Below are 24,483 nucleotides of genomic sequence, written 5' to 3' on the forward strand. Positions count from 1 at the left end.
AGATTGGGATTTTAAGATTTTATGAAAAGTATATTTTGTTTTTGTTTTTGTTTTGCTTTTGGGCCACACCCGGTGACGCTCAGGGGTTACTCCTGGCTATGCGCTCAAAAGTCGCTCCTGGCTTGGGGGACCATATGGGACGCCGGAGGATCCCGTCCTAGGCTAGCGCAGGCAAGGCAGGCACCTTACCTCTAGCGCCACCGCCCGGCCCCGAAAAGTATATTTTATAAAATATAATTTATAAGATTATCTGGATGAAATTAATTTATTTAACATGTTTGGGTTGTTTTTGTAGTTGTGGCAAAAAGTATCTCTAATTTTGCTTAGTGGTACTCTCCTGACCCAAGCTAAAATTCTTAAAGTAAAAGTTAACCTTTAAGAGAGTGGGGCCATAATCAGCAATGCTCAGATCTACTCTTGGCAGTGCTCAGTGGACCGACCATATGGGATGCTTGGGATCAACCCAGCCTGGCTGTGAGCAAGCTAAGTGCCCCTAATTACTCTTCTGATCTCTCCAGCCCCAGTTAACATTTTTCATAGAAGAAATGTAATTTAGTTTAGTCAATTAAATACAGACTCTCTACACTGAGAATGACATGGGGTTTTACAAAGATTACTTTGTTGTAGTATCAATAGTGGATTCAGTGGGAAAGAGTGGCAAGATATGGCCTGATAAGATGTTACTTTATACCTATTTGTGATGATTTGAGGTAAATTAGGGTAAGAGGACCAAGACTGTAAAATAATGGAGTAAGAAAAATGATACTAAGGAAAGAAATACTGGAAACAACTTGGGGAATGAGGAAGTTTGAAAATTATTTAGAGGAGTCATTTCACCTCACTAAAGCATGGCTTGAGTTAAAACCCATGTATTTGGATTTTAAAAGTTAGCTGTGGTTGCCTTATACACTTACCAGATTGTTTGATTTGATAAATTCCCTTATCACTGGAAAATTGGGTCATTTTCATAAGAAAATAGATTTTACTCAGTTCCCCATGGTTAGTATTGGTGGGTAACAAAATTTATTTTCCCTCCAATGGTAGATATATTCTCCAGACTCTTGTTTGGTATTGTTCTTATTTTTGAAGGGGAAATGATATAGGTTTTAAAGCTAGTAGGGGTTCAAATTGCAATAATTAGAAAGGACACACAAATTTTGAAATAGTATTTTATGCCTCTTGATCTCAGGTACAAAACACAAGATGAAGCAGTTAAATAGCAAAGCAAGACAGGAGGGACAGAGAATTAAAGTAAGTGTTTTTTGTGTTGCATCTATGCTCCCCCATTATTCTGTTTTGTTATGTAACTGCTCCTTCTGAATGTTCTAATGTGAAGAAAACTATGATTAAAAGAAGGGTGTACTATGAAATTAGGTTTAAATAGACCCTTGAGAGAAAATTAGTTTTGGTTGTCTTCAAAATAGTACCTATATTATCTTAATATACTTGGATAAGGAAAAAAGGACAATGACATAATTTCCTTGAATTTTTTTGTAGGCATATATATATGTATATATGTGTGTGTGTGGTGTATGTGTGTGTGTGTGTATATACACACACACACACACACACAGCAAAATCACGTAGTTTTTAGATTCTCACTTTTCCATTTTTATCTGGTTAAACCACCCTTTTTTCAGCGTGCCATTAAAATATTGTTCTGCCACTGGTCTTCTAAAATAGACTCTGGTGTAGGTTTTTCACCCCAAAGTGAGTTTTACTTTTTATGTCTGTGGCATATTTTATAATCTGATTGATCTTTAGAGTCCTCTAATTTAAAAATCATATTATTCTTATGACTTTAACAAGAAATCTAGTGGGGCCGGCGAGGTGGCGCTAGAGGTAAGGTGTCTGCCTTGCAAGCGCTAGCCAAGGAAGGACCGCGGTTCGATCCCCTGGCATCCCATATGGTCCCCCTAAGCCAGGGGCAATTTCTGAGCGCTTAGCCAGGAGTAACCCCTGAGCATCAAACGGGTGTGGCCCGAAAAACAAAAAAACAAAAAAACAAAAAAAACAAGAAATCTAGTAAGGCTAGTAGAGTGCTTATCCTGAATGTTGCCAACCCAAGTTCAATCTCTAGCACCCCATATTATCCCCACAGGAGTGATCCCAGTGTACAGAGCCAAGGGATAACCCCTGAGCACTGTCAGGTGTGGCCATCCCAAGACAAAAAGATGATACATGAAAAATAGGTAAAGAAGACAAAATATATTACTCTTTCAGTCTCCTAATATTTTAATTATTGAAATATTTTTACTGCTTTATTACTTTACGTTTTTAGAATTATTTTTGTTTAATTAAACCAGAGATTCTTAAGCTTTTTAAACAGTGAGCCAGTTCACTGTTCCTCAGACTGTTGGAGATCCAGACTATAGTTTTAAAAAAAAACTATGAACAAATTCCTGTGAACACTGCACATATCTTCTTTGGAAGTAAAAAACAAAACAAAACAAAACAGAAACAAAATAGGAACAAATACAATATTTAAAATGAAAAAGTAAAATTAAACCAACAAACGTAACAGTAGTTTAATGGAAACTATGGGCCTGCATTTGGTGGGCCGTAGTTTGAGGACCCCTGACTGAGACAGTGAGGAGGAGTTGAAAGATAGAGAAAAGGAGAGTGCAGCACACATCCCACACATGTACACATGGACTCAGGATAAATCGACTACTCAGCAGGACAGGCAACAGTGGGAAAAACACTCAGTGGGCCAGATAAATGTCCTCAAAGAGCTGCTGTTCGGTGACCCCGGAGTTAAACTACAACTAATAAAGTTTTAGGCATATATTATTTTAACACCAGTCCTACAACCAGTGTCAACTCCTGTTACCAGTGTTCCTATACAGCTTTATTATTTTATATAAAATTTAAATTATTTCTTATTTGTGAGAAAAAAACCTGAAGAATAGATTCTGGCTGAGCATACTGACATACTTTAGGCCCAAATATTATTTTTTAAATAATAAAATTAAAATTAGTACTTGCCACAATCTGGTTTACAGATGTACTTTCAAACATCATTTATTTTTCGTTTTGCACATATTCCCCAAGATACTCTTTGTAAAATCCTTTTCACCTAGTAGGAGAAAACTGAAACTTGAAGAGATTGATAATATACCATATATATTAGAGGTTGAAGACTAGTATCTAGGCAGTATGACTAAATTGCTGTCCCTTTTGTGTTATATCACACTTTTAAAAAAGTATTTACAAAATATAATTTAGAAATTAAAAGATGGCAATACTTTACTCTTTTATAATATATAGATATAAAACATGACTATTTAATACAAATAAAAGACAGCCCAGGAAATGAATTAGAAGTTTTGCTTTCTGTTTTTATGACTGTATTTGTTGTAGAAAAAGATCATCTGTAAGCCACAGATTTTTCATCAGAAGTTCTAGAGGAGGGCCTGGAGAGATGATAGTACAGTGGTTAGGGCATTTGTGTTGCATATGGCTGACACAGGTTTGATCCCCAGAATTCCATTAAGGTTGAGCCTGCTAGGAGGGATTCCTGAGTACAGAACTAGGTGGAACCCCTGAGCATTGCTAGATATGGGGCCCTCCCCCCAAATGCATAAGGTAAAGAAAGTGCACAAGGACCAAAGAGATAGTATAAGTGTTAAGGCACATGTCTTGAATACCACAGCCCCAGTTTGATCTCTGGTACCATTTGCTTCCTTTAGCATCTCCATATCCAGTCCTGAAGACTCCCAAGCACATGACTTGGCAAATGTATGGCACTGTATAGCCTTAGGCCCTTGCAAGCGTATGCTCAACTGAGGAGTCCCACTTGGGAAAACCCACTAGAAAGAGATAATTCAGATTTTATAAAATATGTACTAGAATGCTTAGAGTTTTTTAAGTAGTCTTGTAGGTTCCTTTTTTTTAATGTTCAGACTCACAAAATATATTGCATTTTTGACAAGAAACTGTTATTTGACTATAATTTCTTATATACTGTTGAATGGAAGTGTTAAGAATGGATCGCTCTACAATGTTCTTGATGTTGAAAAATGTCTTCATAAAGCACGATGTTATCTGTAGATTTTATTGATGTGAATTATTAGACTGATGAAGTTACCTTCTATTCCTAATTCATTACAAAGTATAAAAATAGATATGATATTGAAAAGTAGCCTCAAATTTAGTGGCTTAATATGGATTTAATGTTGGGGAGAGTGTATGGTGGTAAGGTGCTACTTGCTTTGAAGGCAGCTGATTCATGTTTGATTCCTAGTTCCACATAAGGTTTCCTAAGAACTGTCAGGGGTCACTCCTGAGCACAGAGTTAGGTGTAGTGCCTGAGTACTACCAATATGACCCAACCTTCCCACGGCTCCAGACTCATTTATTATCTTGCAATTTCCTTTGACAGAACTTCCTTTATATCATTTCTCTTTGTGCAGGTACTTACCAAATTTTCATCTTTCTTGTATGAAACACTAGATCTCATCTTCTCCCTTTCCTTCTTTTTTTCTCTTTCTCATTCCCTCTGCTTTTTGCCTCATCCTGTCCTCCTTTTTCAATATTGCACACAAACACCAGGTTATATTTTTGCTGCCATTGCTTTATAGATTATTTTTCTGTACCTGAGTTTTATTTTTCTAAAGCATTGTTTCATTTTTTTTTTCTTAATGAAGTGTGACAGTAGCCTGTTTTCTCTTACTCTATTCATTATGGAAGTAGAAATAAAATTTTTAGGTCTGCTGGGGCTGGAGCAGTGGTGCAAGTGGTAGGGTGTTTTGCCTTGCATATTGGCTGATCCAGGACAGATCTCGATTCAATCCCTGGCATCCCATATGGTCCCCAAAGCCATGAGCAATTTCTGAGTGCATAGCTAGGAGTAACCCCTGAGTGTCATAGGATGTGGCCCAAAAACCAAAAAAAATTTTTTTTTAGTATGCTGATCTGTGATTAATAGACATGGACTTGCCTTATCCTTGGAAGTCTTAGGAGCAGCATATCATGAATGAGTGGAGAAATGAACTCTGTACTATAATTAGTCAAGCAGTCCTTAGAAGTTGAAGATTCTGTAATTGCTTTCCTTAGCACCATCTATCTCTAAATATTTGGCTGCTGATATTTTATAATCTAAAGCCAAAAAATCTGTTCTTCGGTATATTAAGATTAGATACTGGCCACTTAACTTTGCAACCTTTATAACCTCTAGTTACCTGAAATTATTTTGTAATCTTTGAAATAGGTAAGACAATGACATGGGGGTGGTAACCCAGTAGGGCAGCTACCCTCAGTCTCCCTTTAATTAGCAGAGCACTTATCAGTTACAAATACGTCACAAAAGTACGAGACTGTTTATTGTTTAAATAGAACCATTCTAATGGGCCAGATAATTGGACTATATCAGTGTTTGACAGTTTGAATATAGCAAAGAGCAGAAACTATACTTTTTCTCCAAGGGTTAATATGGAAAGATAAGACTTTTGGAGCTAGTCCATAAAAAATTCTAATTTCTTTTTAGCTTCATGTGTTAGTTGCCTTGGACTATGCAGGACAGAGTACCCCTCCAGGGTGAGAAATAGGTTACTGAATTCCAAGTGAGGGCAGGCCAATTAATATCTCTTAAGCAGTTCTTGAAAATCATTAAGAGTTCTGAGAGCTTTCTGGTAAATGGAAATATTCTCAGGATGCTCTATAGTGCTTTCCAGAATATAGCCCAAATATTCGTATGGGGGCAGTATCTAAATGGTCCTCTGTAGCAATCTGTTAACCAGCCACTGGCAAGCATGTCATCACATCCTTACATAATTTCTGAAGCTTCCTGTTGTTAGAACATGTGTAAGCAAGATATATATGCATGGGGAAACATTGCATGGCAGGGTGTAATACTGCATCAACAAAATATTGGCATATGATAGGTGAGTTAGTCATTCCCTGAGGTAAAACTGTCCACTGAAATCTATGCATGGAGGTCCTTTTGTTAAGAGAAGGAATGAAAAATGCAAAGCATTTGCAGGCCACTGGGTATATGGGTATGCTTTAAAAGCAGTCTTTAAGGTCTATTGCAACCAATGGCACAGTCTGTAGGAATAACTGCTGATGCAAGAAGGCTAGGTTGTAATGTGCCCAGGGGAACCATAGTAGAATTAACATTTCTTAAATCAATTAACAACTGCCATTTGCGGGCCTGGAGAGATAGCACAGAGGTGTTTGCCTTGCAAGCAGCCGATCCAGGACCAAAGGTGGTTGGTTCGAATCCCGGTGTCCCATATGGTCCCCCGTGCCTGCCAGGAGCTATTTCTGAGCAGACAGCCAGGAGTGACCCCTGAGCACCGCCGGGTGTGACCCAAAAAAAAAAAAAAAAAAAAACCCAAAAAAAAAACCCAAAAAAAAACCAAACCCCCCCCAAAAAAAACAACTGCCATTTGCCCAACCTCTTTTATATAACAAAAACAAGAGAGTTCCAATCTAATAATGAGATTTCAGTATGTCCTATTTTCAGTTGTTCCTCTACCTGTTCTAATAGCACCTTTAATTTTATATTGTTAAGAGGCACTGCAGCATCCACACAGGATTGTGGGATTTCCACTGAATGTGGAGGGTTGGTGGGTGCTGAACTGCAACAGTCCCTATTAAAAAGGCATGGCCCCTGAACTATTGGTCAGAGAGGGGGCTAGTCAAGGGATGTGATATCCAACACCCTACTGATTATGTAGGCCATAGCCCCATAGATTCAGGGATCTGGGAGCTACATATAGCAGGAAATTGGCTATCTGTTCTTCACGGCTAATAATTTTAGTCACTTTGTGCTTTGTTAGAGAAGGTAGGTAAAAATACCACTATTTCCTCCAGGCCATAAGGTATATCTTGCAAGGCCTAATTATGGAACCAGTATTGTAAAGATGCAGAAACCTCTGCACCTTGTCTAATATACCTTTAAATTTCCTACCATGATTCTCAAGGGTTAAGAGTGGGTGCTCTGCTTGTGTAACCTTAGTAGTAAAGGTTATTAGGGGATGAGAGGAGGCATAGGAGTTGGTATTCCCAAAGCCTCCAGTCCTAGGGTGTTCAGAGTGACCAGTCATGACAAAGGGGAGCAATAGAAGCTGGACAATGCACTCTCCCTTCTCAAAAGTCCCAACAGTTGGCACAGAAATGACTATTATTTTTTCTACACGATCAACATCTATCACCCCCACATGAGCAATGATTCCCTTAATAGTTAAGCTGCTTCTTCTTAGGACCAGGCCTTCAGTGCCAGATGGGATTGGTCCCTTGGTTATAGCAGATCTTAATTTGTAGGAACACTGGGCTTGTGTTATGGTTGCAATCTCAGTTCAGGGGATATCCAAGGTGGAACTTCCTGCCATAACATGTTGTAGTGAATCTATTGATCTGAGCTCTATTGGGCTGGGGTGGGGGTTGAGGCACCAGTGGGAATGTTCCCTGATTCTCTGTGGTCTGAGATTGGCCCCATACCTGGCTTCCTGAGACAGGATAGTTGGGTAGTGGTCTTGGGAAGACAGGTGCAGGAAGAATCCTACAGTTTCTTCAAAGATGTCCTAGTGTACTGCAGTTAAAAAGTCTTCTCTGAACCTCTAAAAACCGGAGCTGCTCTTTTTTTTTTTTTCCAGTTACTCATGACAGGATTATTCTTATTAAAACTCAAGAAAATGTTTCTATAGAGAGTGTACCTCAACATAGTAAATCCATCAGTGACAAGCATATGTGTGCTATCACTCATTAGTGATCCTGAAGCTTTCTCTATAATTGGAATTGAGACAAGGATGCCTACTTATTCTGCTTTTGATTGACATAATATTGAAAGTATGAATCACAACAGTCAGGTAAGAGAGGAAGACAAGTCATTCGTATCTTAAAGAAAGAAGTAGGGGTTAAGGCTTCTGCGTTGCATGTGTCTCTTTGTTTTCTTGTACTACAAATAGTATCCTGAGTACTACCATGTGTAGTCAAATCCTCCCTGCCCTCCAAAATAAGACTGTTTACAATTGACATATAACACTACATATTCCACAGTATTAAAGATAAACAAATTTAAGTAGATTAGGGAATACAAAATAAATCTATAAAAGTTTGTTGTTTCTGCATACTAGTAACAATCAGAAAATTTAAGTTCATTTATATTGTACCACAAAGAATAAAATACTTCAAATAAATTTAACCGAGGAAGAGGCCTGAACAATAGCACAGTGAATAGGGCATTTGCCTTGCATGCATCTGACCCTGGTTCAATCCCTGGCATCCCATAGGCTCCCCTGAGCCTGTGGGAGTTACCTATGAGCATGCCAGGTGTGCCCCCCCCCCAAATAAAATTTGGCCAAGGAGCTGAAAAAGTGAAAGCTAATCAATATAAATAAAACATATTAAAAACATTAATGGAAGGATATTCACTGAATTAGAAGAGTTAATATTGTTTAAATAGTCACACTTTCCAAAATATTCTGTAGCTTCAGTGCACTTCTGTTAAATTGCAATGTAGTTTTTCACAAATTTTTAGAACAAATAGCCTTGAAATTTTTATGGAACCACAAAGTAAAAACCAAAAAAAAGAAGATGGAAGCCTCTTATTTCTGATTTCAAACTATCACAAATTTGTCATTATTAAATATAATTACCAAGTCATTATCTTAATTTCTAGATTTTATAGTGATATTTATTACTCCTGATGACATAAAAATTCACTTCTAAGTTTGTTGGGCCCTCCATTTATTTTTTCTGGGAGCTATTTCAATATTGTATAAGGTTGTTTAGTTTATTCTATTTTGGGCAAAAGAATGGTCTGCAGGAAGAATGAATGCTCACTTGATAACCACCACTGATTTTCTCCTACTGGAAGTCAGAGTCATATTTTGAGACCAAAATAATAATCTTTTATTTTTTTGGTTTTAGGTTTTTGGGCCATACCTTGTGATGCTTGGGTTACTCCTGGTTATGTGCTCAGAAATCATTCCTGGCTTGGGGGGACCATATGTGGTGCCAGAGATCTAATCAAGGTCTGTCCTCCTTCAGCGTTGTGCAAGGCAAATGCCCTACAGCAGTCCTATCACTTCAGTCTGAGACCAAAATAATCTTTTTTTGGGGGGGGAGGGTTGGGCCTCAGTGCTCAGGGGTTACTCCTGGCTGTCTGCTCAGAAATAGCTCCTGGCAGGCACGGGGGACCATATGGGACACCGGGATTTGAACCAACCACCTTTGGTCCAGGATTAGCTGCTTGCAAGGCAAACGCCGCTGTGCTATCTCACCGGACCCGAGACCAAAATAATCTTAAAAACTCTTAGGTTGCTTTCTTTTGTCTTGCTCATTGATTGTCAAGCTGGGTGATTTATGAAGTTTTTATTTACTATTGTTGCACTTTCCTCACTTTTTGTTATTAACTATTGATTGTTATTCAAACAGATACAACCTTCATTTTGTATGACTCCAACCTGTAATTAAGCCATTTAATTCATTATAATTTTAGAGGTGATGATTTGTTACTGGAGAAGCAAAATATTCTGTAGGTCATTATGGACTTTGTAATTAGACTGATTGTATTTAAATTTCATCCTGCTACTAACTGATGAATATGGTGTAAATTACATGAAATATCTGTACTCATTTCCTTTTCCATAGAATGAAAATATAGATGCCCTCCACTGTTCAAACTTTGGTTTCCACCACTTTTAAAAAAGACCTACATTAAGTACCTGTTTTTACTAATTGAAAGAAATTCAAGAAGAATTTTCTCTTTGATAACAAAAAGTAAAAATTAATGTTTAGCATTTGGTTTGTAATGAGCTCTTATAGACATAGTATGCATCTACCTCAAGCTGCTTTCTTTGTCTGCTTCATACAGGTTATTTATGCATTGTACTCACTTTTGCTGTTATTATTTGGTAGGAGTTATGAGTTTATTTTAGAGATCTGTAGGCAGTCCAGTTTTATGCCAGTTTCAAATGAACACTGGTTTTGGATGCAGCAGTAACTTTGAAATATTCAGCTGATTGTGTGAATTAAATGTCAAAATCTTAGATCAAATTATGATAAGTAGTATAATAGTGCTTATCAATGTTGTATTGAAAGCCTAACCACATTCAAGTGAATACTTGATAGGTTTTTCCAAATGGAATCATTTTTTTGGCAGTAAGCAACCCTTCAGTTATAGTTTGCTTGCTTTTAGCCTTAAAAATATAATGTTGCACTGGTGAAGGGGGGTGTTCTTTATATGATTGAAACCTAATCAGAATCATATTTGTAATCAAGATGTTTAAATAAATAAAAAATTCTAAAAAAATAAAAATATAAATCCTGGCTAGAAAGCTAGTACAAAAATATGCTACTTATCACAAATAATTTTGAGGGGAGGAAGGGAGTAGGCTCATTGGCAAAGTTCTGCTTTACTTGTGAAGCAGCAGGTATGGATTCTCTGCCCTTCTCCACCTACGCTGAGGGCTCTGCTAGCATAAGTCCTTTGAGGGATCTCAGTATCAGTTATGTTTGAGACACCATGATTGGGTTTTTTATCTTTCTGGTCAGCACTATAGCCCAAATTTGTGTATCACAGCTCAAGTGTGTGTAGCCCCTAGTTATCACAGCAACAGAAATCTTATGAGGACATGGATGTGGCTCAGTTGATAGATTAGTTACCTTGTGTGAGTGCTGGTTTCAGTTTCCAGCAAGGTGTGACTTTAATTATTCAAAAGAGCACCAATAGGTATGAACCACGTCCCCAAACACCACTGGGAACAGTGAGTGTCAAAAGAGCAGTTTTTTTTTTTTTTTTGGTTTTTGGGCCACACCCGGCGGTGCTCAGGGGTTACTCCTGGCTGACTGCTCAGAAATAGCTCCTGGCAGGCACGGGGGACCATATGGGACACCGGGATTCGAACCAACCACCTTTGGTCCTGGATCAGTTGCTTGCAAGGCAAACGCCGCTGTGCTATCTCTCCGGGCAGGGACTGGAGAGATAGCACAGTGGTAAGGCATTTGTGTAGATGTGGCTGACCCAGGACAGACCTGGTTTTGATTCCAGACATCCCATAAAGCCCCCGAGCCTGCCAGGAGCGATTTCTGAGCACAACGGGGAGGAACCCCCGAGTGCTGCTGGTGTGACCCAAATCCCCTCATTCCCAAAATCAGTTTTAACAAAACACTATCATTGTTGCACTATTATCATTGTTGCACTATTAGTGTTTTATTTTCTTGATTACAAAGCTTACTATATAGGAGCAAGAAGCAATAATATAAATTGATCATAGAAATATTCTGATCTGATTTAGAACTTTGTAAAATATTACATATTAATAGACTAAGACTATTTACAATATTTAAATTTGTTAATTAGACATTTTTAAGTGAGCAGTTGCACAATTTTCATAATCTACAACCAACTGATTTTCATCAGTTAATTTGAATGTTTTATAAACATTTTTAAGGAGATTTAGAAATAAGTTTGTGGTTAGTAGCATATTATGACTTAAAAAGTCTATGATAGATGTTATTCTTTATGTTTGTCATGTATAAAAATACCATTTTATTGATGGTGATTCTCATGCTAAAATCATTTTACAAAATTCTAAAAGGTAATTAGGAGTGCCAATTGGTCAGGTCTATTTTTCATAGTTTTTTTTTTAATTTTTATTTTGATCATATTGGCTTACATATCTTTCACATATCTTTTTAGGTACATATTAACATTGAATCATGGGAATACCCATCACCAAATTTGTCCAATCCCCGTTCCCCCAATCCCCGTTCCCCCAATCCCCGTTCCCTTCCTGCAACCCATATCCCCCACCATCACCCCCGGGCTGCTAGAGTAGGTGGTCTACTCTTTGTCTAGCTTACTATTAGTGATCATATATCTGTTTGGTCCTGGTACCCTCCCTTGCTTCCCCCTCTATTTGAGAGGCAGAGCTAGATAATTCGAGTTATGTGGTTTTTGAAGGAAAGAAAAGCAGTAGAATAAGAAAAAAAATCAAATAAGCTGAAAATGGGCGGAGTCCGTCTAGAGGCTTTCAACCTCAGTTTGAGCGAGGACATGAAAAAGGTAATTGAAACACAACAATACAGAAAGAAATATCAAATTAAATATCCAGTGGACACTACAGCAATAAAGACAAGCAACACACAATAGTCTCGGTTCTGAAATCAAACCATGCCAGAGTGCAAAAAGAAAGAGAAAATAGAATAGAATAAAATAAAATAAAATAAAATAAAATTGGAGACATCAACTTCAATATCTACACCAAAATAAAGACTTCAAAAATTGATCAATCAATAAATATATATGTGGAAAAATGATTATTTTGTGCTTTTTTATTTTTATTTTTTTTCTTTTCCCCCCTACATAGGCACAGTAACTATTGGGGATATTATAGAGGGAATTCCCTTGGCCTAGGAGATACAGGGTTTCTCCACCCCTGAAGTACACTGTCATGGGAATAACTATAGACTCCTTGCATGATCATTTACTCTCCCCTCAGTGCTTTTGTGGTGTATGGAAGACTTCTGCTTCGTCATGGATGGTAATATCAGTCCTCTGTATCTAGAGATCTTGGTGACTGTGCAGCTCAAGGAATGGAGCTTATGATGAAGTCTTCCTTTGTGGTTCTAGCAGTTCTGCTTCAGTGTCGTTTTAATCCATCTTCTGTAGTTGGTGGTCTTGATCATTATGTTGCTCCTAGGATGGAGCCTGGGATAGTCTTTCCTTATGTTTCCTGAAGACCCGTTCAGTTGTGATTGTCTCAGTCAGCAGGTCTAACACTTTTATTGGTAGAGTAATACTGTCCATTTAAAATATACACCATGATAATTCTGTGAAAAATGATCTCTGGTCATTTTTGTTCAAAATTGAAGTCACATTCACTTATCAGCCCTTTTTATTGATCTCTATGGTTAGTCTTAACCATTACTTGCTTATTTGTTTTGTTTCTCCTTTTTGATAAGAATTCTTCATTCTGTCTTATACTATTATTCTGCATCATTATTCTACATTCTTCCTCATTTTTCTTTTCTTTTCTTTTTTTTTTGGGGGCCACACCCGGTGGTGCTCAGGGGTTACTCCTGGCTGTCTGCTCTAAAATAGCTCCTGCCAGGCACGGGGGACCATATGGGACACCGGGATTCAAACCAACCACCTTTGGTCCTGGATCGGCTGCTTTCAAGGCAAACACCACTGTGCTATCTCTCTGGGCCCGTCTTCCTCATTTTTCTATTAGTCCCATAACTACATTGTTAAACATTATTTCTTTTTCCTTTATTACTTAGGGGTATCTGTGCTTATTGCCTAGCCCGTGAGAAGGATCCCAGTGCTCACCCAAATCAAAGTCATTTCTTTATTATAGCTCTATTTAACATCTGACTTCCTAAAATAAAATATATATACACATATAAATATTTATTATGCTAATTTTTTGCTTTTCTTTGTTGTTAATTGTAGGGTATCAAAGGCCTGGAATTTATTTTTCACTATAATGGTATTTTTAAAATTACAATGCTAATTTACAGACTTGCTTATTATACAGTTATTTCAGGCATTTAGTGTTCCAATAGCATTCCCACTGCCAGTGTGACCTACCCTCCACCATTGTCCCCAGTTTCCTACCCTACCAAGCCTGCCCAAATTTATTTCATATTGCTTATTAAAACAAATGACAATGGAATTATCAGAAAATAGATCAATAAAGGTTAATTTGTGGTAATAGTTTTATTTTACAGTGTGGCTTGAAGACTTGCTGATCTGATTGGTGTTCGTTGAGCCTTTTTAGTTGTTGTTTTCACCCATTAAGTTCTATGCAATTGTCTCATCATAAATGCCATGTGCCTATTAGGCTGTTAGCACTAAATTTGGAGGAGGAGTCATGTAGCTGCATAAGCAGCCCTCTCTCCAGGAGCTGGGGAGCTGGATCATATAAGTATCTGAAGAAGTATAGGTGTGACAGCTGCTGGACCTTTCTGGAAGTGGGAGTAGGTGGGTGGGTAGGGGTGTGTGTGGGTGGTGGTGGGTGGATTCCAAGAAAGCCTCTGTGTGATTTTTCAGCTCATATATAGATCTGCTTGGAATATTTGGCACCTCGGCAACTTTTCCAATCCCTGGTATTTTAATGTGGTCCTGCTATAGTTCTAGGTATGAATTTTTCTCATTCTTTTTGAAAGAGATCTTTATTTCCAGACTATATAGCTTTTGGCTATAAAAAGTGAAGTCTGTGGACCAGGAGAAATAGCTGAAAATGAATTTATTTTTATGATAGTACTCCCACCTAGCAGTGGAGGTGGAGATGTGGGTAGAAATTTAAAATTCACCTTACTGGTGAAGGGGGGTGTTCTTTACATGACCGAAACCCAACCACAATCATGTTTGTAATCAAGGTGTTTAAATAAAGATATTAATTAAAAAAAAAGAAAATTGGTGCTTAGAGGCCAGTTGATGCTGGGAATCTGACTTGGCCTTAAACCTAGTATGCATGTCAGTTTTACATAGTGCATGCTCTGCCACAAGACCATGTGCGTCTCATTCTGCATTTTAATAACTTTCTAAATATTTGATAAGAACACTGAAAGTATCATCCAATTGACACATTAGCATGTTGTCTGAAGGATTCTTTGTACTTTGCTAGAACTGATTATAAACACGTAGTGATTTTACAGCATTGATAACTATCTTGGTTCACCAAAAATTATATTCTGAGTGTATATTAGTACTGTGTAGAAGCATGATAAGAATACTCTCAAATCATAAGTAAGATTTTGTATATACTAGGACTTAAACTATAATAAACATAATTTTGGTAGTCTTTGTTTCTCCCATGTTTGTAGACATGATTGAAGAGTTTTCCATCTCTTGTCTCTTTGTGTCTTAAAAAAAACATTATATACTGTAAAATGAATCTGGATGAGGAAATTAGAGTTTTGATTTTTTAAAAAATATTTTTATCTTTTGGGGGGGTCACACTGAGTAGTACTTGGGGGACTATTTCTGATTCAGTTCTCTAGAGTCAGTCCTTGTGGTTCTTGGAGAGGACCTTGTAGAATGTTGTTCTGAAGGCCCAACTGAGTGTTCCCAACATGTAAAACATGTGTTCCAGAGCTGTATGCTATTTCTTAAGCTTCATTTTTATATAAAGCGATAAATACTATTATATTTTTTGATGTGACACAAATAGAGAGTGAAGGTCCATATTCAAATTTTGCTTGTACTAGAGTTAAAAAAATATAAAATTCTATTCTCTGGTGTAATGTGACAGTCCATGATTTTATGAGTACATTAGGAAATAATCTTTTTTTTTCTTTTTTTATAATTATCTTTATTTAAACACCGTGATTACAAATATGATTATAGTTGTATGATTACAGTCATGTAAAGAACACCCCCCTTCATCAGTGCAACATTCCCACCACCAATTTCCCAGATCTCCCTCCTCCCCACCCCACCCCCCACACCTGTACTCGAGACAGGCTTTCTACTTCCCTCATTCATTCACATTGTTATGATAGTTTTCAGTGTAGTCATCTCTCCAACTGCACTTATGATTCTATGTGATGAGCTTCATGTCATGAGCTGCACCTAACAGCCCTCATCTCTCTTGTCTCTGAGATACTGTTAAAAATGTCTTTCATTTTTCTTAAAACCCATAGATGAGTGCAACCATTCTGCGTCTTTCTTTTTCCTTCTGACTTCACTCAGCATAATAGATTCCATGTACATCCATGTATAGGAAAATTTCATGACTTCATCTCTCCTGACGTCTGCATAGTATTCCATTGTGTATATGTACCACAGTTTCTTTAGCCACTCATCTGTTGAAGGGCATCTTGCTTGTTTCCAGAGTCTGGCTATTGTAAATAGCGCTGCAATGAATATAGGAGTAAGGAAGGGATTTTTGTAGTGTATTTTTGTGTTCCTTGGGTATATTCCTAGGAGTGGTATAGCTAGATTGTATGGAAGCTCAATTTCCAGTTTGTAAAGAAATCTTCATATCACTTTCCATAAAGGTTGTACTAGACAGCATTCCCACCAGCAGTGAAAAAGATTTCCTTTCTCTCCACATCCCCGCCAGCACTGCTTGTTTTTCTTTTTTGTGATATGTGCCAATCTCAGTGGCATGAGTTGGTACCTCATAGTAGTTTTGATTTGCTTCTCCCTGACGATTAGTGATGTTGAGCATCTTTTCATGTGCCTTTTGGCCATTTGCCTTTCTTCTTTTTCAAAGTGTCTGTTCATTTCTTCTCCCCATTTTTTGATGGGGTTAGTTTTTTTTCTTGTATAGTTCTGTCAGTACCTTGTAAATTTTGGATATTACTCCTTTATCTGATGAGTATTGGGTGAATAATTTCTCCCACTCAGTGGGTGGCCTTTGTATTCTGGGCACTATTTCCTTTGAGATGCAGAAGCTTGTCAGCTTAATATAGTCCCATCTGTTTATCTCTGCTTCCACTTGTTTGAAGAGTGCTGTCTCCTCCTTAAAGATGCCTTTATTCTCAATGTCATGGAGTGTTTCACCTACATGTTGTTCTATATACCTTATAGTTTCAGATCTGATATCAAGGTCTTTAATCCATTTGGATTTTACCTTTGTACATGGTGTTAGCTGGGGGTCTGAGTTTGCTTTTTTGCAAGTGGCTAACCAGTTATGCCAACACCACTTGTTGAATAGGCTTTCCTTGCCCCATTTAGGATTTCTTGCTCCTTTATCAAAAACGAGGTGGTTATATGTCTGAGGAACCTTCTCTGAGTACTCAAGCCTATTCCACTGATCTGAGGATCTGTCTTTATTCCAATACCATGCTGTTTTTATAACTATTGCTTTGTAATACAGCTTAAAATTGGGGAAAGTAATTCCTCCCATATTCCTTTTCTCAAGGAGTGCTTTAGCTATTCGAGGTTGTTTATTGTTCCAAATGAATTTCAGAAGTGTTTGATCCACTTCTTTTAAGAATGTCATGGGTATCTTTAGAGGAATCATGTTAAATCTGTACAATGCTTTTGGAAGTATTGCCATTTTAGTTATGTTGATCCTGCCAATCCATGAGCAGGTTATGTGTTTCCATTTCCTCATGTCCTCTCTTATTTCTTGGAACAGTGTTTTATAGTTTTCTTTGTATAGATCCTTCACATCTTTAGTCAGGTTGACTCCAAGATATTTGGGTGTGTGTGGCACTAATATTAATGGGATTGTTTTCATAATGTCCATTTCTTCCCTATCATTATTAATGTATAAAAAGGCCATTGATTTTTGTGTGTTAATTTTGTAGCCTTCCACTTTGCTATATGAATCTATTATTTCTAGAAGCTTTTTGGTAGAGTCTTTAGGGTTTTCTAAGTGGAGTATCATGTCATCTGCAAACAGTGAGAGTTTGACTTCTTCCTTTCCTATCTGGATTCCCTTGATATCTTTTTCTTGCCTAATCGCTATAGCAAGTACTTCCAGTACTATGTTGAATAGGAGTGGTGAGAGAGGACAGCCTTGTCTTGTACCAGAATTTAGAGGGAAGGCTTTTAGTTTTTCTCCATTGAGGATAATATTTGCCACTGGCTTGTGGTAGATGGCTTTAACTATATTGAGAAAGGTTCCTTTTATTCCTTTCTTGCTGAGAGTTTTCATCAAGAATGGGTGTTGAACCTTATCAAATTGCTTTTTCTGTGTCTATTGATATGACCATGTGATTTTTATTTTTTTGTAGTTTATGTTGTGTATTATGTTGAAGGATTTACAGATGTTAAAACATCCTTGCATTCCTGGGATGAAACCTACTTGATCAAAGTGAACTTCTTGATGAGGCACTGGATCCTGTTTGCCAGGATTTTGTTGAGGATCTTTGCATCTGTGTTCATCAGGGATATTGGTCTGTAATTTTCTTTTTTGGCAGCATCTCTATCTGGTTTCGGTATTAAGGTGATGTTGGCTTCATAAAAGCTATTTGGAAGTGTTCCTGTTTTTTCGATTTCATAAAAGAGCCTGGCCAGGATTGGTAGTAGTTCCTCTTGAAAGGTTTGAAAGAATTCATATGTGAATCCATCAGGGCCTGTGCTTTTGTTTTTGGGCAAATTTTTGATTACAGTTTTAATTTCCTCGATAGTGATGGGGGTGTTTAGATTTGCTACATCTTCTTTATTCAACTGTGGAAGATTATATGAGTTCAAAAATTTATTCATTTCTTCTAGGTTCTCATATTTAGTGGCATAGTGTTTCTCAAAGTATTCTCTGAATACCCTTTGAATCTCTGCAGTATCTGTAGTGATCTCCCCCTTTTCATTTCTAATACGCGTTACAAAGTTTCTCTCTCTCTTGCTTTGTGAGTTTTGCCAATGGTCTATCAATCTTGTTTATTTTTTCAAAGAACCAACTTCTGCTTTCGTTGATCTTTCGGATTGTTTTTTGGATTTCCACTTCGTTGATTTCTGCTCTCAGCTTTGTTATTCCTTCTGTCTCCCTATTTTTGGTTCCTTTTGTTGAGCACTTTCTAATTCTATGAGCTGTGTCATTATGCTATTCAGGTAGGCCCCTTCTTCCTTCCTGATGTGTGCTTGCAAAGCTATAAATTTTCCTCTCAGTACTGCTTTTGCTGTGTCCCATATGTTCTGATAGTTTATGTCTTTATTATCATTTGTTTCCAGGAAAGTTTTGATATCCCCTTTAATTTCATCTCGGACCCACTGGTTATTGAGTATGAGGCTGTTTAACTTCCAGGTGTTAAAGTTTTTCTTCTGTGTCCCTTTGTAGTTCACATCTAACTTCAGAGCCTTGTGGTCAGCAAAGGTATCCTCCAAAATTTCTATCTTCTTGATTTCATGGAGGTATATTTTATGTGCCAGCAGTGGTCTATCCTGGAGAATGTCCCGTGTACATTGGAAAAGAATGTGTATTCAGGTTTCTGAGGATGGAGTGTCCTATATATATCTACTAAGCCTCTTTCTTCCATTTCTCTTTTCAGGTCTAGTATATTTTTGTTGGGTTTCCATTTGGTTGACCTATCAAGTGTTGACAAGCTTGTGTTGAGGTGTTGAGGTCTCCCACAATTATTGTGTTATTATTGATATCCTTTTTCAGATTTGTCAACAATTGTATTAAATACTTTGCTGGTACCTCATTGGTGCGTATATGTTTAGGTGAGTGATCTCTTCCTGCTGTACATATCCCTTGATTAGTACATAACATCCATCTTGTCCCTTACAACTTTTCTGAGTATAAAGTTTGTGTCATCTGATATTAGTATGGCCACCCTGCTTTTTTAAGGTTGTTGTTTGCTTGAATGATTTTCCTCCAGCCTTTGATTTTGAGTCTATGTTTATTCTGACTATTCAGGTGTGTTTTTTGTAAGCAGCAGAAGGTTGGCTTCAGTTTTTTGATCCATTTCGCCACTCTCTGCCTCTTGATGGGTGCATTTAGTTCATTGACATTGAGAGAAATAATTGTTGTGGGATTTATTGCCATCTTTGTGTAGAAGTTTGGTGTGTTTTTTGTTCTGTCTTGTCTTTAGAATAGATCTTTCAGTTTTTCTTTTAAGGCTGGTTTTGAGTCTGTAAAGTTTTTGAGCTGTTGTTTATCTGTGAAGCCATGTATACTTCCTTCAAACCTGAAAGTGAGTTTTACTGGGTGCAGTATTCTTGGCGAAACATTTATTTCATTGAGTTTTGTCACTATATCCTACCACTGCCTTCTGGCCTTGAGTGTTTCTGGTGACAGGTCTGCTGTAAATTTCAAGGATGCTCCCTGGAATGTAATTTCCCTTTTTGTTCTTGCGGCTTGCAGTATCCTATCTCTATCTTGGGATTCATCATAGTGACTTAGGATGTGTCTTGGGGTGTTTCTTCTGGGGTCTTTTTTAGCTGGTACTCTTCGGGCATGCAGGATTTGGTCACATGTTTTCTTTAGCTCTGGTAGTTTCTCTGTGATGATGTTCTGGACTGTTGATTCTTCCTGGAGATTTTCTTCTTGGGTCTCTGGGACTCCAATGATTCTAAAGTTGTTTCTGTTGAGTTTATCATAGACTTCTATTTTCATCTGCTTATATTCTTTGAGTAATTTTTCCATTGTCTGATCATTTGATTTAAGGCTTTTTTCCAATCTCTTCTGCTGTTCATACAACTGTTTGGTCTTGCTATTATCCTTTTTTTTTCTTTTCTTCTCAATTTATGATGCAGAACAAGGTAATTCAAGTTATGTCGTTCTGTTTGAAGGGAAAGAAAAAGAAAAACAAAACCAAAGCAAAACATAAAACAAACAAGCAAAACCAAAAACAACATAAAACAAAAAAAATATCTGGGAAGGGTCAATCTAGAGGGTTATAAATATCAATTTAAGAGAAGAGAGGGGATAAGGAAGAAAAACATCACAAAAAAGACAAAAGAAAAGAAAAGAACAGAAAAACGAGAAAACAAAAACAAATCAAAAAACTACAATGACAAAAATATCCAAAAAAACACCACTGCAATAGTGACAGCAAGCAAGCAATAATCATGACCCCCCCCAAAAGAAAAAAATTGTGCTCCCCCCTTTTGCAAAGGCACAGGAAATGTTGGGGAGATTAGAAAAGGAATTCCCTTGGCCTAAGAAATACAGGGTTTCTCCACCCTTGAAGCATACTGTCATGGGAATAACATGCTCTTTTACTTTCCCCTAGGTCATTTTGTGGTGTCTAAAAACTTTCTGCTCAGTCGTGGATGAAAAAATCAGGCCTCTGTAACTAGAGATCTTGGTATTTGTACAGGTCATAAGATGGAGCCTAGGATAGAGTCTTTCTTTACGATTTTAGAAGTTCTGTTCCAACACTGTTGTTTTAATGAATCTTCTGTAATTGGTGGTCTTTGTGTTTGCAGTGGTCCTATGACAAAGCCTAGGATAGAGTCTTTCATTATGTTTCCAGAAGTGTTCTTTATTTACAGTTGTCTCAGTCAGACCTCTGGAATTGTAGTTCTTGGTTGTTGTACAGATCATAGGCCAAAGCCTAGGCTAGGGTCCCAGGATAAGTTCTGCCCAGTCATGGTTGTCACAGTCAGTCTTCTGTAGTCACCGGTCTGGGGTCTGGTTTTTGCACAGATCAAAGGATGACATGTCTTCTGATTTCATCTTATTGATAGGTGATGGGATAAGACAACCTGCTTACTTAGATCAAGTTGTTGCCATTTCCTCATTGTCAGGATATTATATCAAAACTGGCACATATTGGTGTCAGAGACGTATTAAAAATGTACTAGTGGGATTTTGGTTCCTGGAGCAGTTGTGCAGAACTGTGTTGGTTATGTCAGATCTAGGGATCGGGGTTGGCCGGTCACTGTCTAATCACATGGAGTCTAAGTTGGAAGAACTTTTAAGAAGTTTTTCATGGGTTAAAAAGCCATCTTATATGCTGGAAAATACTGTATATTGATTTGACAGTCATTTCACCCTTGGTTCCTGACTACTCAGAAAATATACCTATAAGGAATAGTGAGTTCTTTCTCAGTCCTATTCACTCTTCTTGAATGTTAGTTTGTAGTGTGGGTTCAGTGTTTGATGAATTGTTTTATGACCCCAGGAAATTCTGAGAGGGTTTTGGTTTCTGTGAGCCAGTGCAGTTTTCTCTTGTTTGAGCCTCTTACTAGTTTTTCAGTCTTACCTGATTTAACAGAAGGGTATATAATAAATACAGCTTTAGATAACTAGGATTCAAAGCCATACATAGATATAACATAATTTTGATAGTGTGTTATACTGAATATATCTACCCAGAATAGTTCTTTATTACATATTTTAGGGTTTTGGGTCACACCCAGCAGTGCTCATGGATTATTCCTGGCTCTGTACTCAAGAATCACTCCTGTTGGTACTTAAGAGTGATCAGATGGGATGCCATCTGGTCAAAATTAAGTTGACCATGTGCAAGGCAAATTGATAGTATTACCCACTGTACTACTATCACTCTGACCCCTAGACCAGTTTTAATTTTGGACTTTTGTTGTAGTCAAATTAGTTGTGAGCTTTATGTTTCTTCTCTCACCTTTGCTTTAAGAAAAGTTTTAAGATACAAGAAGAAATTTAATAACAGTTATTGTAAAACACATAAGTGACTTACTATCTGGTATAGTGCCAGTATTTTGACTCTGAAACTTTTGACTTAAACTATTTTTAATACCGTATTTTCCAGCGTATAAGACGACTTTTGAAACAAACAAAAAAGTCAACCGAAAATTAGGGGTTGTCTTATACGCCGAGTATATCCCGAAAAATGTTTCAATATGCTACTAAACAAAACAAAAAAAAAATCAGGCCGCAGAGTTTCCAGATCTCTTTCTTGGGGGCTCCCAAACAGTACTCAGGAGATCTGGGGGCCACTTCTGGCAAAACCAGCTAACCGTGTTGGTGGTTCAGTGCTAGAGGATGGGGTGTTTGTTTGGTTCTTGTAGTGGGGGAGCTTAACTGACGGCCACTAGGGAATTGCCAGAAAAGGTGCCTATGATAAGGAACCAATCACTACAAGGCTGCTCCGACGCCTCTCTAACTCAGCCAATCCAAGCAGGCTTTTTATGCATGCAAATTAGACAATGTTTTGGACCTGAATCAACACTGTAAAAAGCCTGCTCAGATTGGCCAGAGTCAGAAAGAAAGTCTAACCTTTGAACCTTTGCTTGTTGTGATTGGCTCACTGTGATACATACAGTTGCAGCACAGGAAGGTTCTGTCTGATACAGTGAATATAGACCTAAACCTATGTTTTAACTGCAAAATTAGGGGGTCATCTTATACGCCTCAGTCATCTTAAACGCCGGAAAATACGGTACAATCCTTTTTATTTTATATTTTTGGCTTTTGGACCACACCCAGTGAAACTTAAGGGTTACTCCTGGTTAGGCTCTCAGAAATCGCTCCTGGCTCGGGAGACCATATGGGATGCAGGGGACCGAAAGTAGGTCCATCCTGGGCAACTGTATGCAAGGCAAATGCCCTACCGCTGTGCTATAGCCCCGGCCCCTAATACTTTGCTTTTGACCCAATTAAGTTTTTGCAAAAGCATATTGTTTTCTGTTAAGCTCAATAAGCCTAAAGAATAACACAGAAGGTTTGTTAGCACTAAAGTGCACAGTAGATTCTCTGACAATGACTGCCATAACACCATGGAGAGATATATCAAGGATTACAAATTGACTCTAATTGATATACGTTTTTGATAATTTAATTTGCCTTTGTGTTGTAACAAACAGTATAAAGTAAATTTGTTGGTGCCTGTAAAGTAAATTTGTTGGGCTGGGAATGAGAGTGGGAAGCTGAAAATAGGGTTGAGGGAAGGTCATACTAGAGTTGCAGTTGGTTTTGAAACATTAAATGCTTGAATCAATTGTATATGAACAACCTGGTAAGTCAAAGTGCTATAATAGCATTTTAAAGTATGTTTTATTATACTAGAAATTGTATACATAGATCTTTCTTTTTGTAAAGGATTTTTCTATCATTTTAAAAATAGTGTATTTGGGGGTCTGGAGCAATAGCTCAACTGGTAGGCTGTTTGCCTTACATGGGGCTAACCTGGGTTCAATTCATGGCATCCCACATGGTCCCCTGAGGACCACTGGGTGTTACCCCCAAAACAAAAAAAAATTTTTTTTTAAAGAGGTTCATTTTTAGCGTATTGATGTAGCTATTTTCAGTGTTTTAAGTAAAACTTGCAGTTTTGCTAGTCCTTTATTAGTATGGCTTTGGAGTAGAAGAGATAGACATTTTCCTAGTTTATTACAACTCATTTTTTTGTTTATCCTTTTTTTAAATTTTGTGTCACACCCGGTGATGTTTAGGGGTTAGTTACTCCTGGCTTGGGGGACCATATGGAACGCTGGGGACCAAGGTTTGTCCTTGGTCAGCTGCATGCAAGGCAAATGTCATACCACTGCACTATCGTCCCAGCCCCTTTTGTTTATCCTTTTAAAAAGAATACCTAAAGAACTTTCCCTTTAATATGTAAAGAAATCTTAAAACTAATCTTTTTAAAAAATCAACAAAGAAACTTTGGCATTAAAACCTTAAAATGAGGGAGAGGTTGTTAAAAACAAAACAGAACAACACACGAACTATACATGCCTTGCACTGGTCCCAATGTACAATACTTGACTCCACATAGACTCCTCCTCTCAACAGTGCCACAGTGACTGTGATCTTCTCTAGAACTACTGAGTCTGGGCAGCCCATACTACTTTCATTGAGTAGTACTAATTGATGGCCCCTATTTAAAATAAATAAATAATAAATAAATAAAAAATTTAAAGGACTTAAAAGAAGCAGTTCTGCTGTTTAGCTTTTCAAGTAATGAACAAGGAACCTGGTTATGAATGTAGGTTTTGTGTATTTGTTAGATGAGGTAATTATGTTCAATTAGCAGAGCAGCCAAATGATCTTTAATTCTCTGACCTTTATTTTTCCTCCTAGGGTTTTACAGACAGCCCTCATTTCAGTGATCACTTGAATGACAGTCGATTGGGGGCCCATGAAGGCTTGTCCCCAACACCTTTCATGAACTCAAATTTGATGGGTAAGTTGATAATTCTGT

The 24,483-nt window shown here is 37.6% G+C and overlaps 1 protein-coding gene across 2 annotated transcripts in view; it reads left to right on the forward strand.

Annotated features, from left to right (window-relative positions):
* Nucleotides 1–24,483, forward strand: part of TCF12 (transcription factor 12) — a 332,249-nt gene that overhangs the window by 124,615 nt on the left and 183,151 nt on the right. For both annotated transcript variants that reach the window (XM_049773639.1, XM_049773640.1), the window contains exon 5: nucleotides 24,363–24,465. In XM_049773639.1, coding sequence (XP_049629596.1) covers nucleotides 24,363–24,465 — 103 coding nt within the window. The remainder of the gene's footprint in view (nucleotides 1–24,362; nucleotides 24,466–24,483) is intronic.

Source organism: Suncus etruscus, chromosome 5 (assembly GCF_024139225.1).
Source record: "Suncus etruscus isolate mSunEtr1 chromosome 5, mSunEtr1.pri.cur, whole genome shotgun sequence".
Taxonomy (NCBI): Eukaryota; Metazoa; Chordata; class Mammalia; order Eulipotyphla; family Soricidae; genus Suncus; species Suncus etruscus.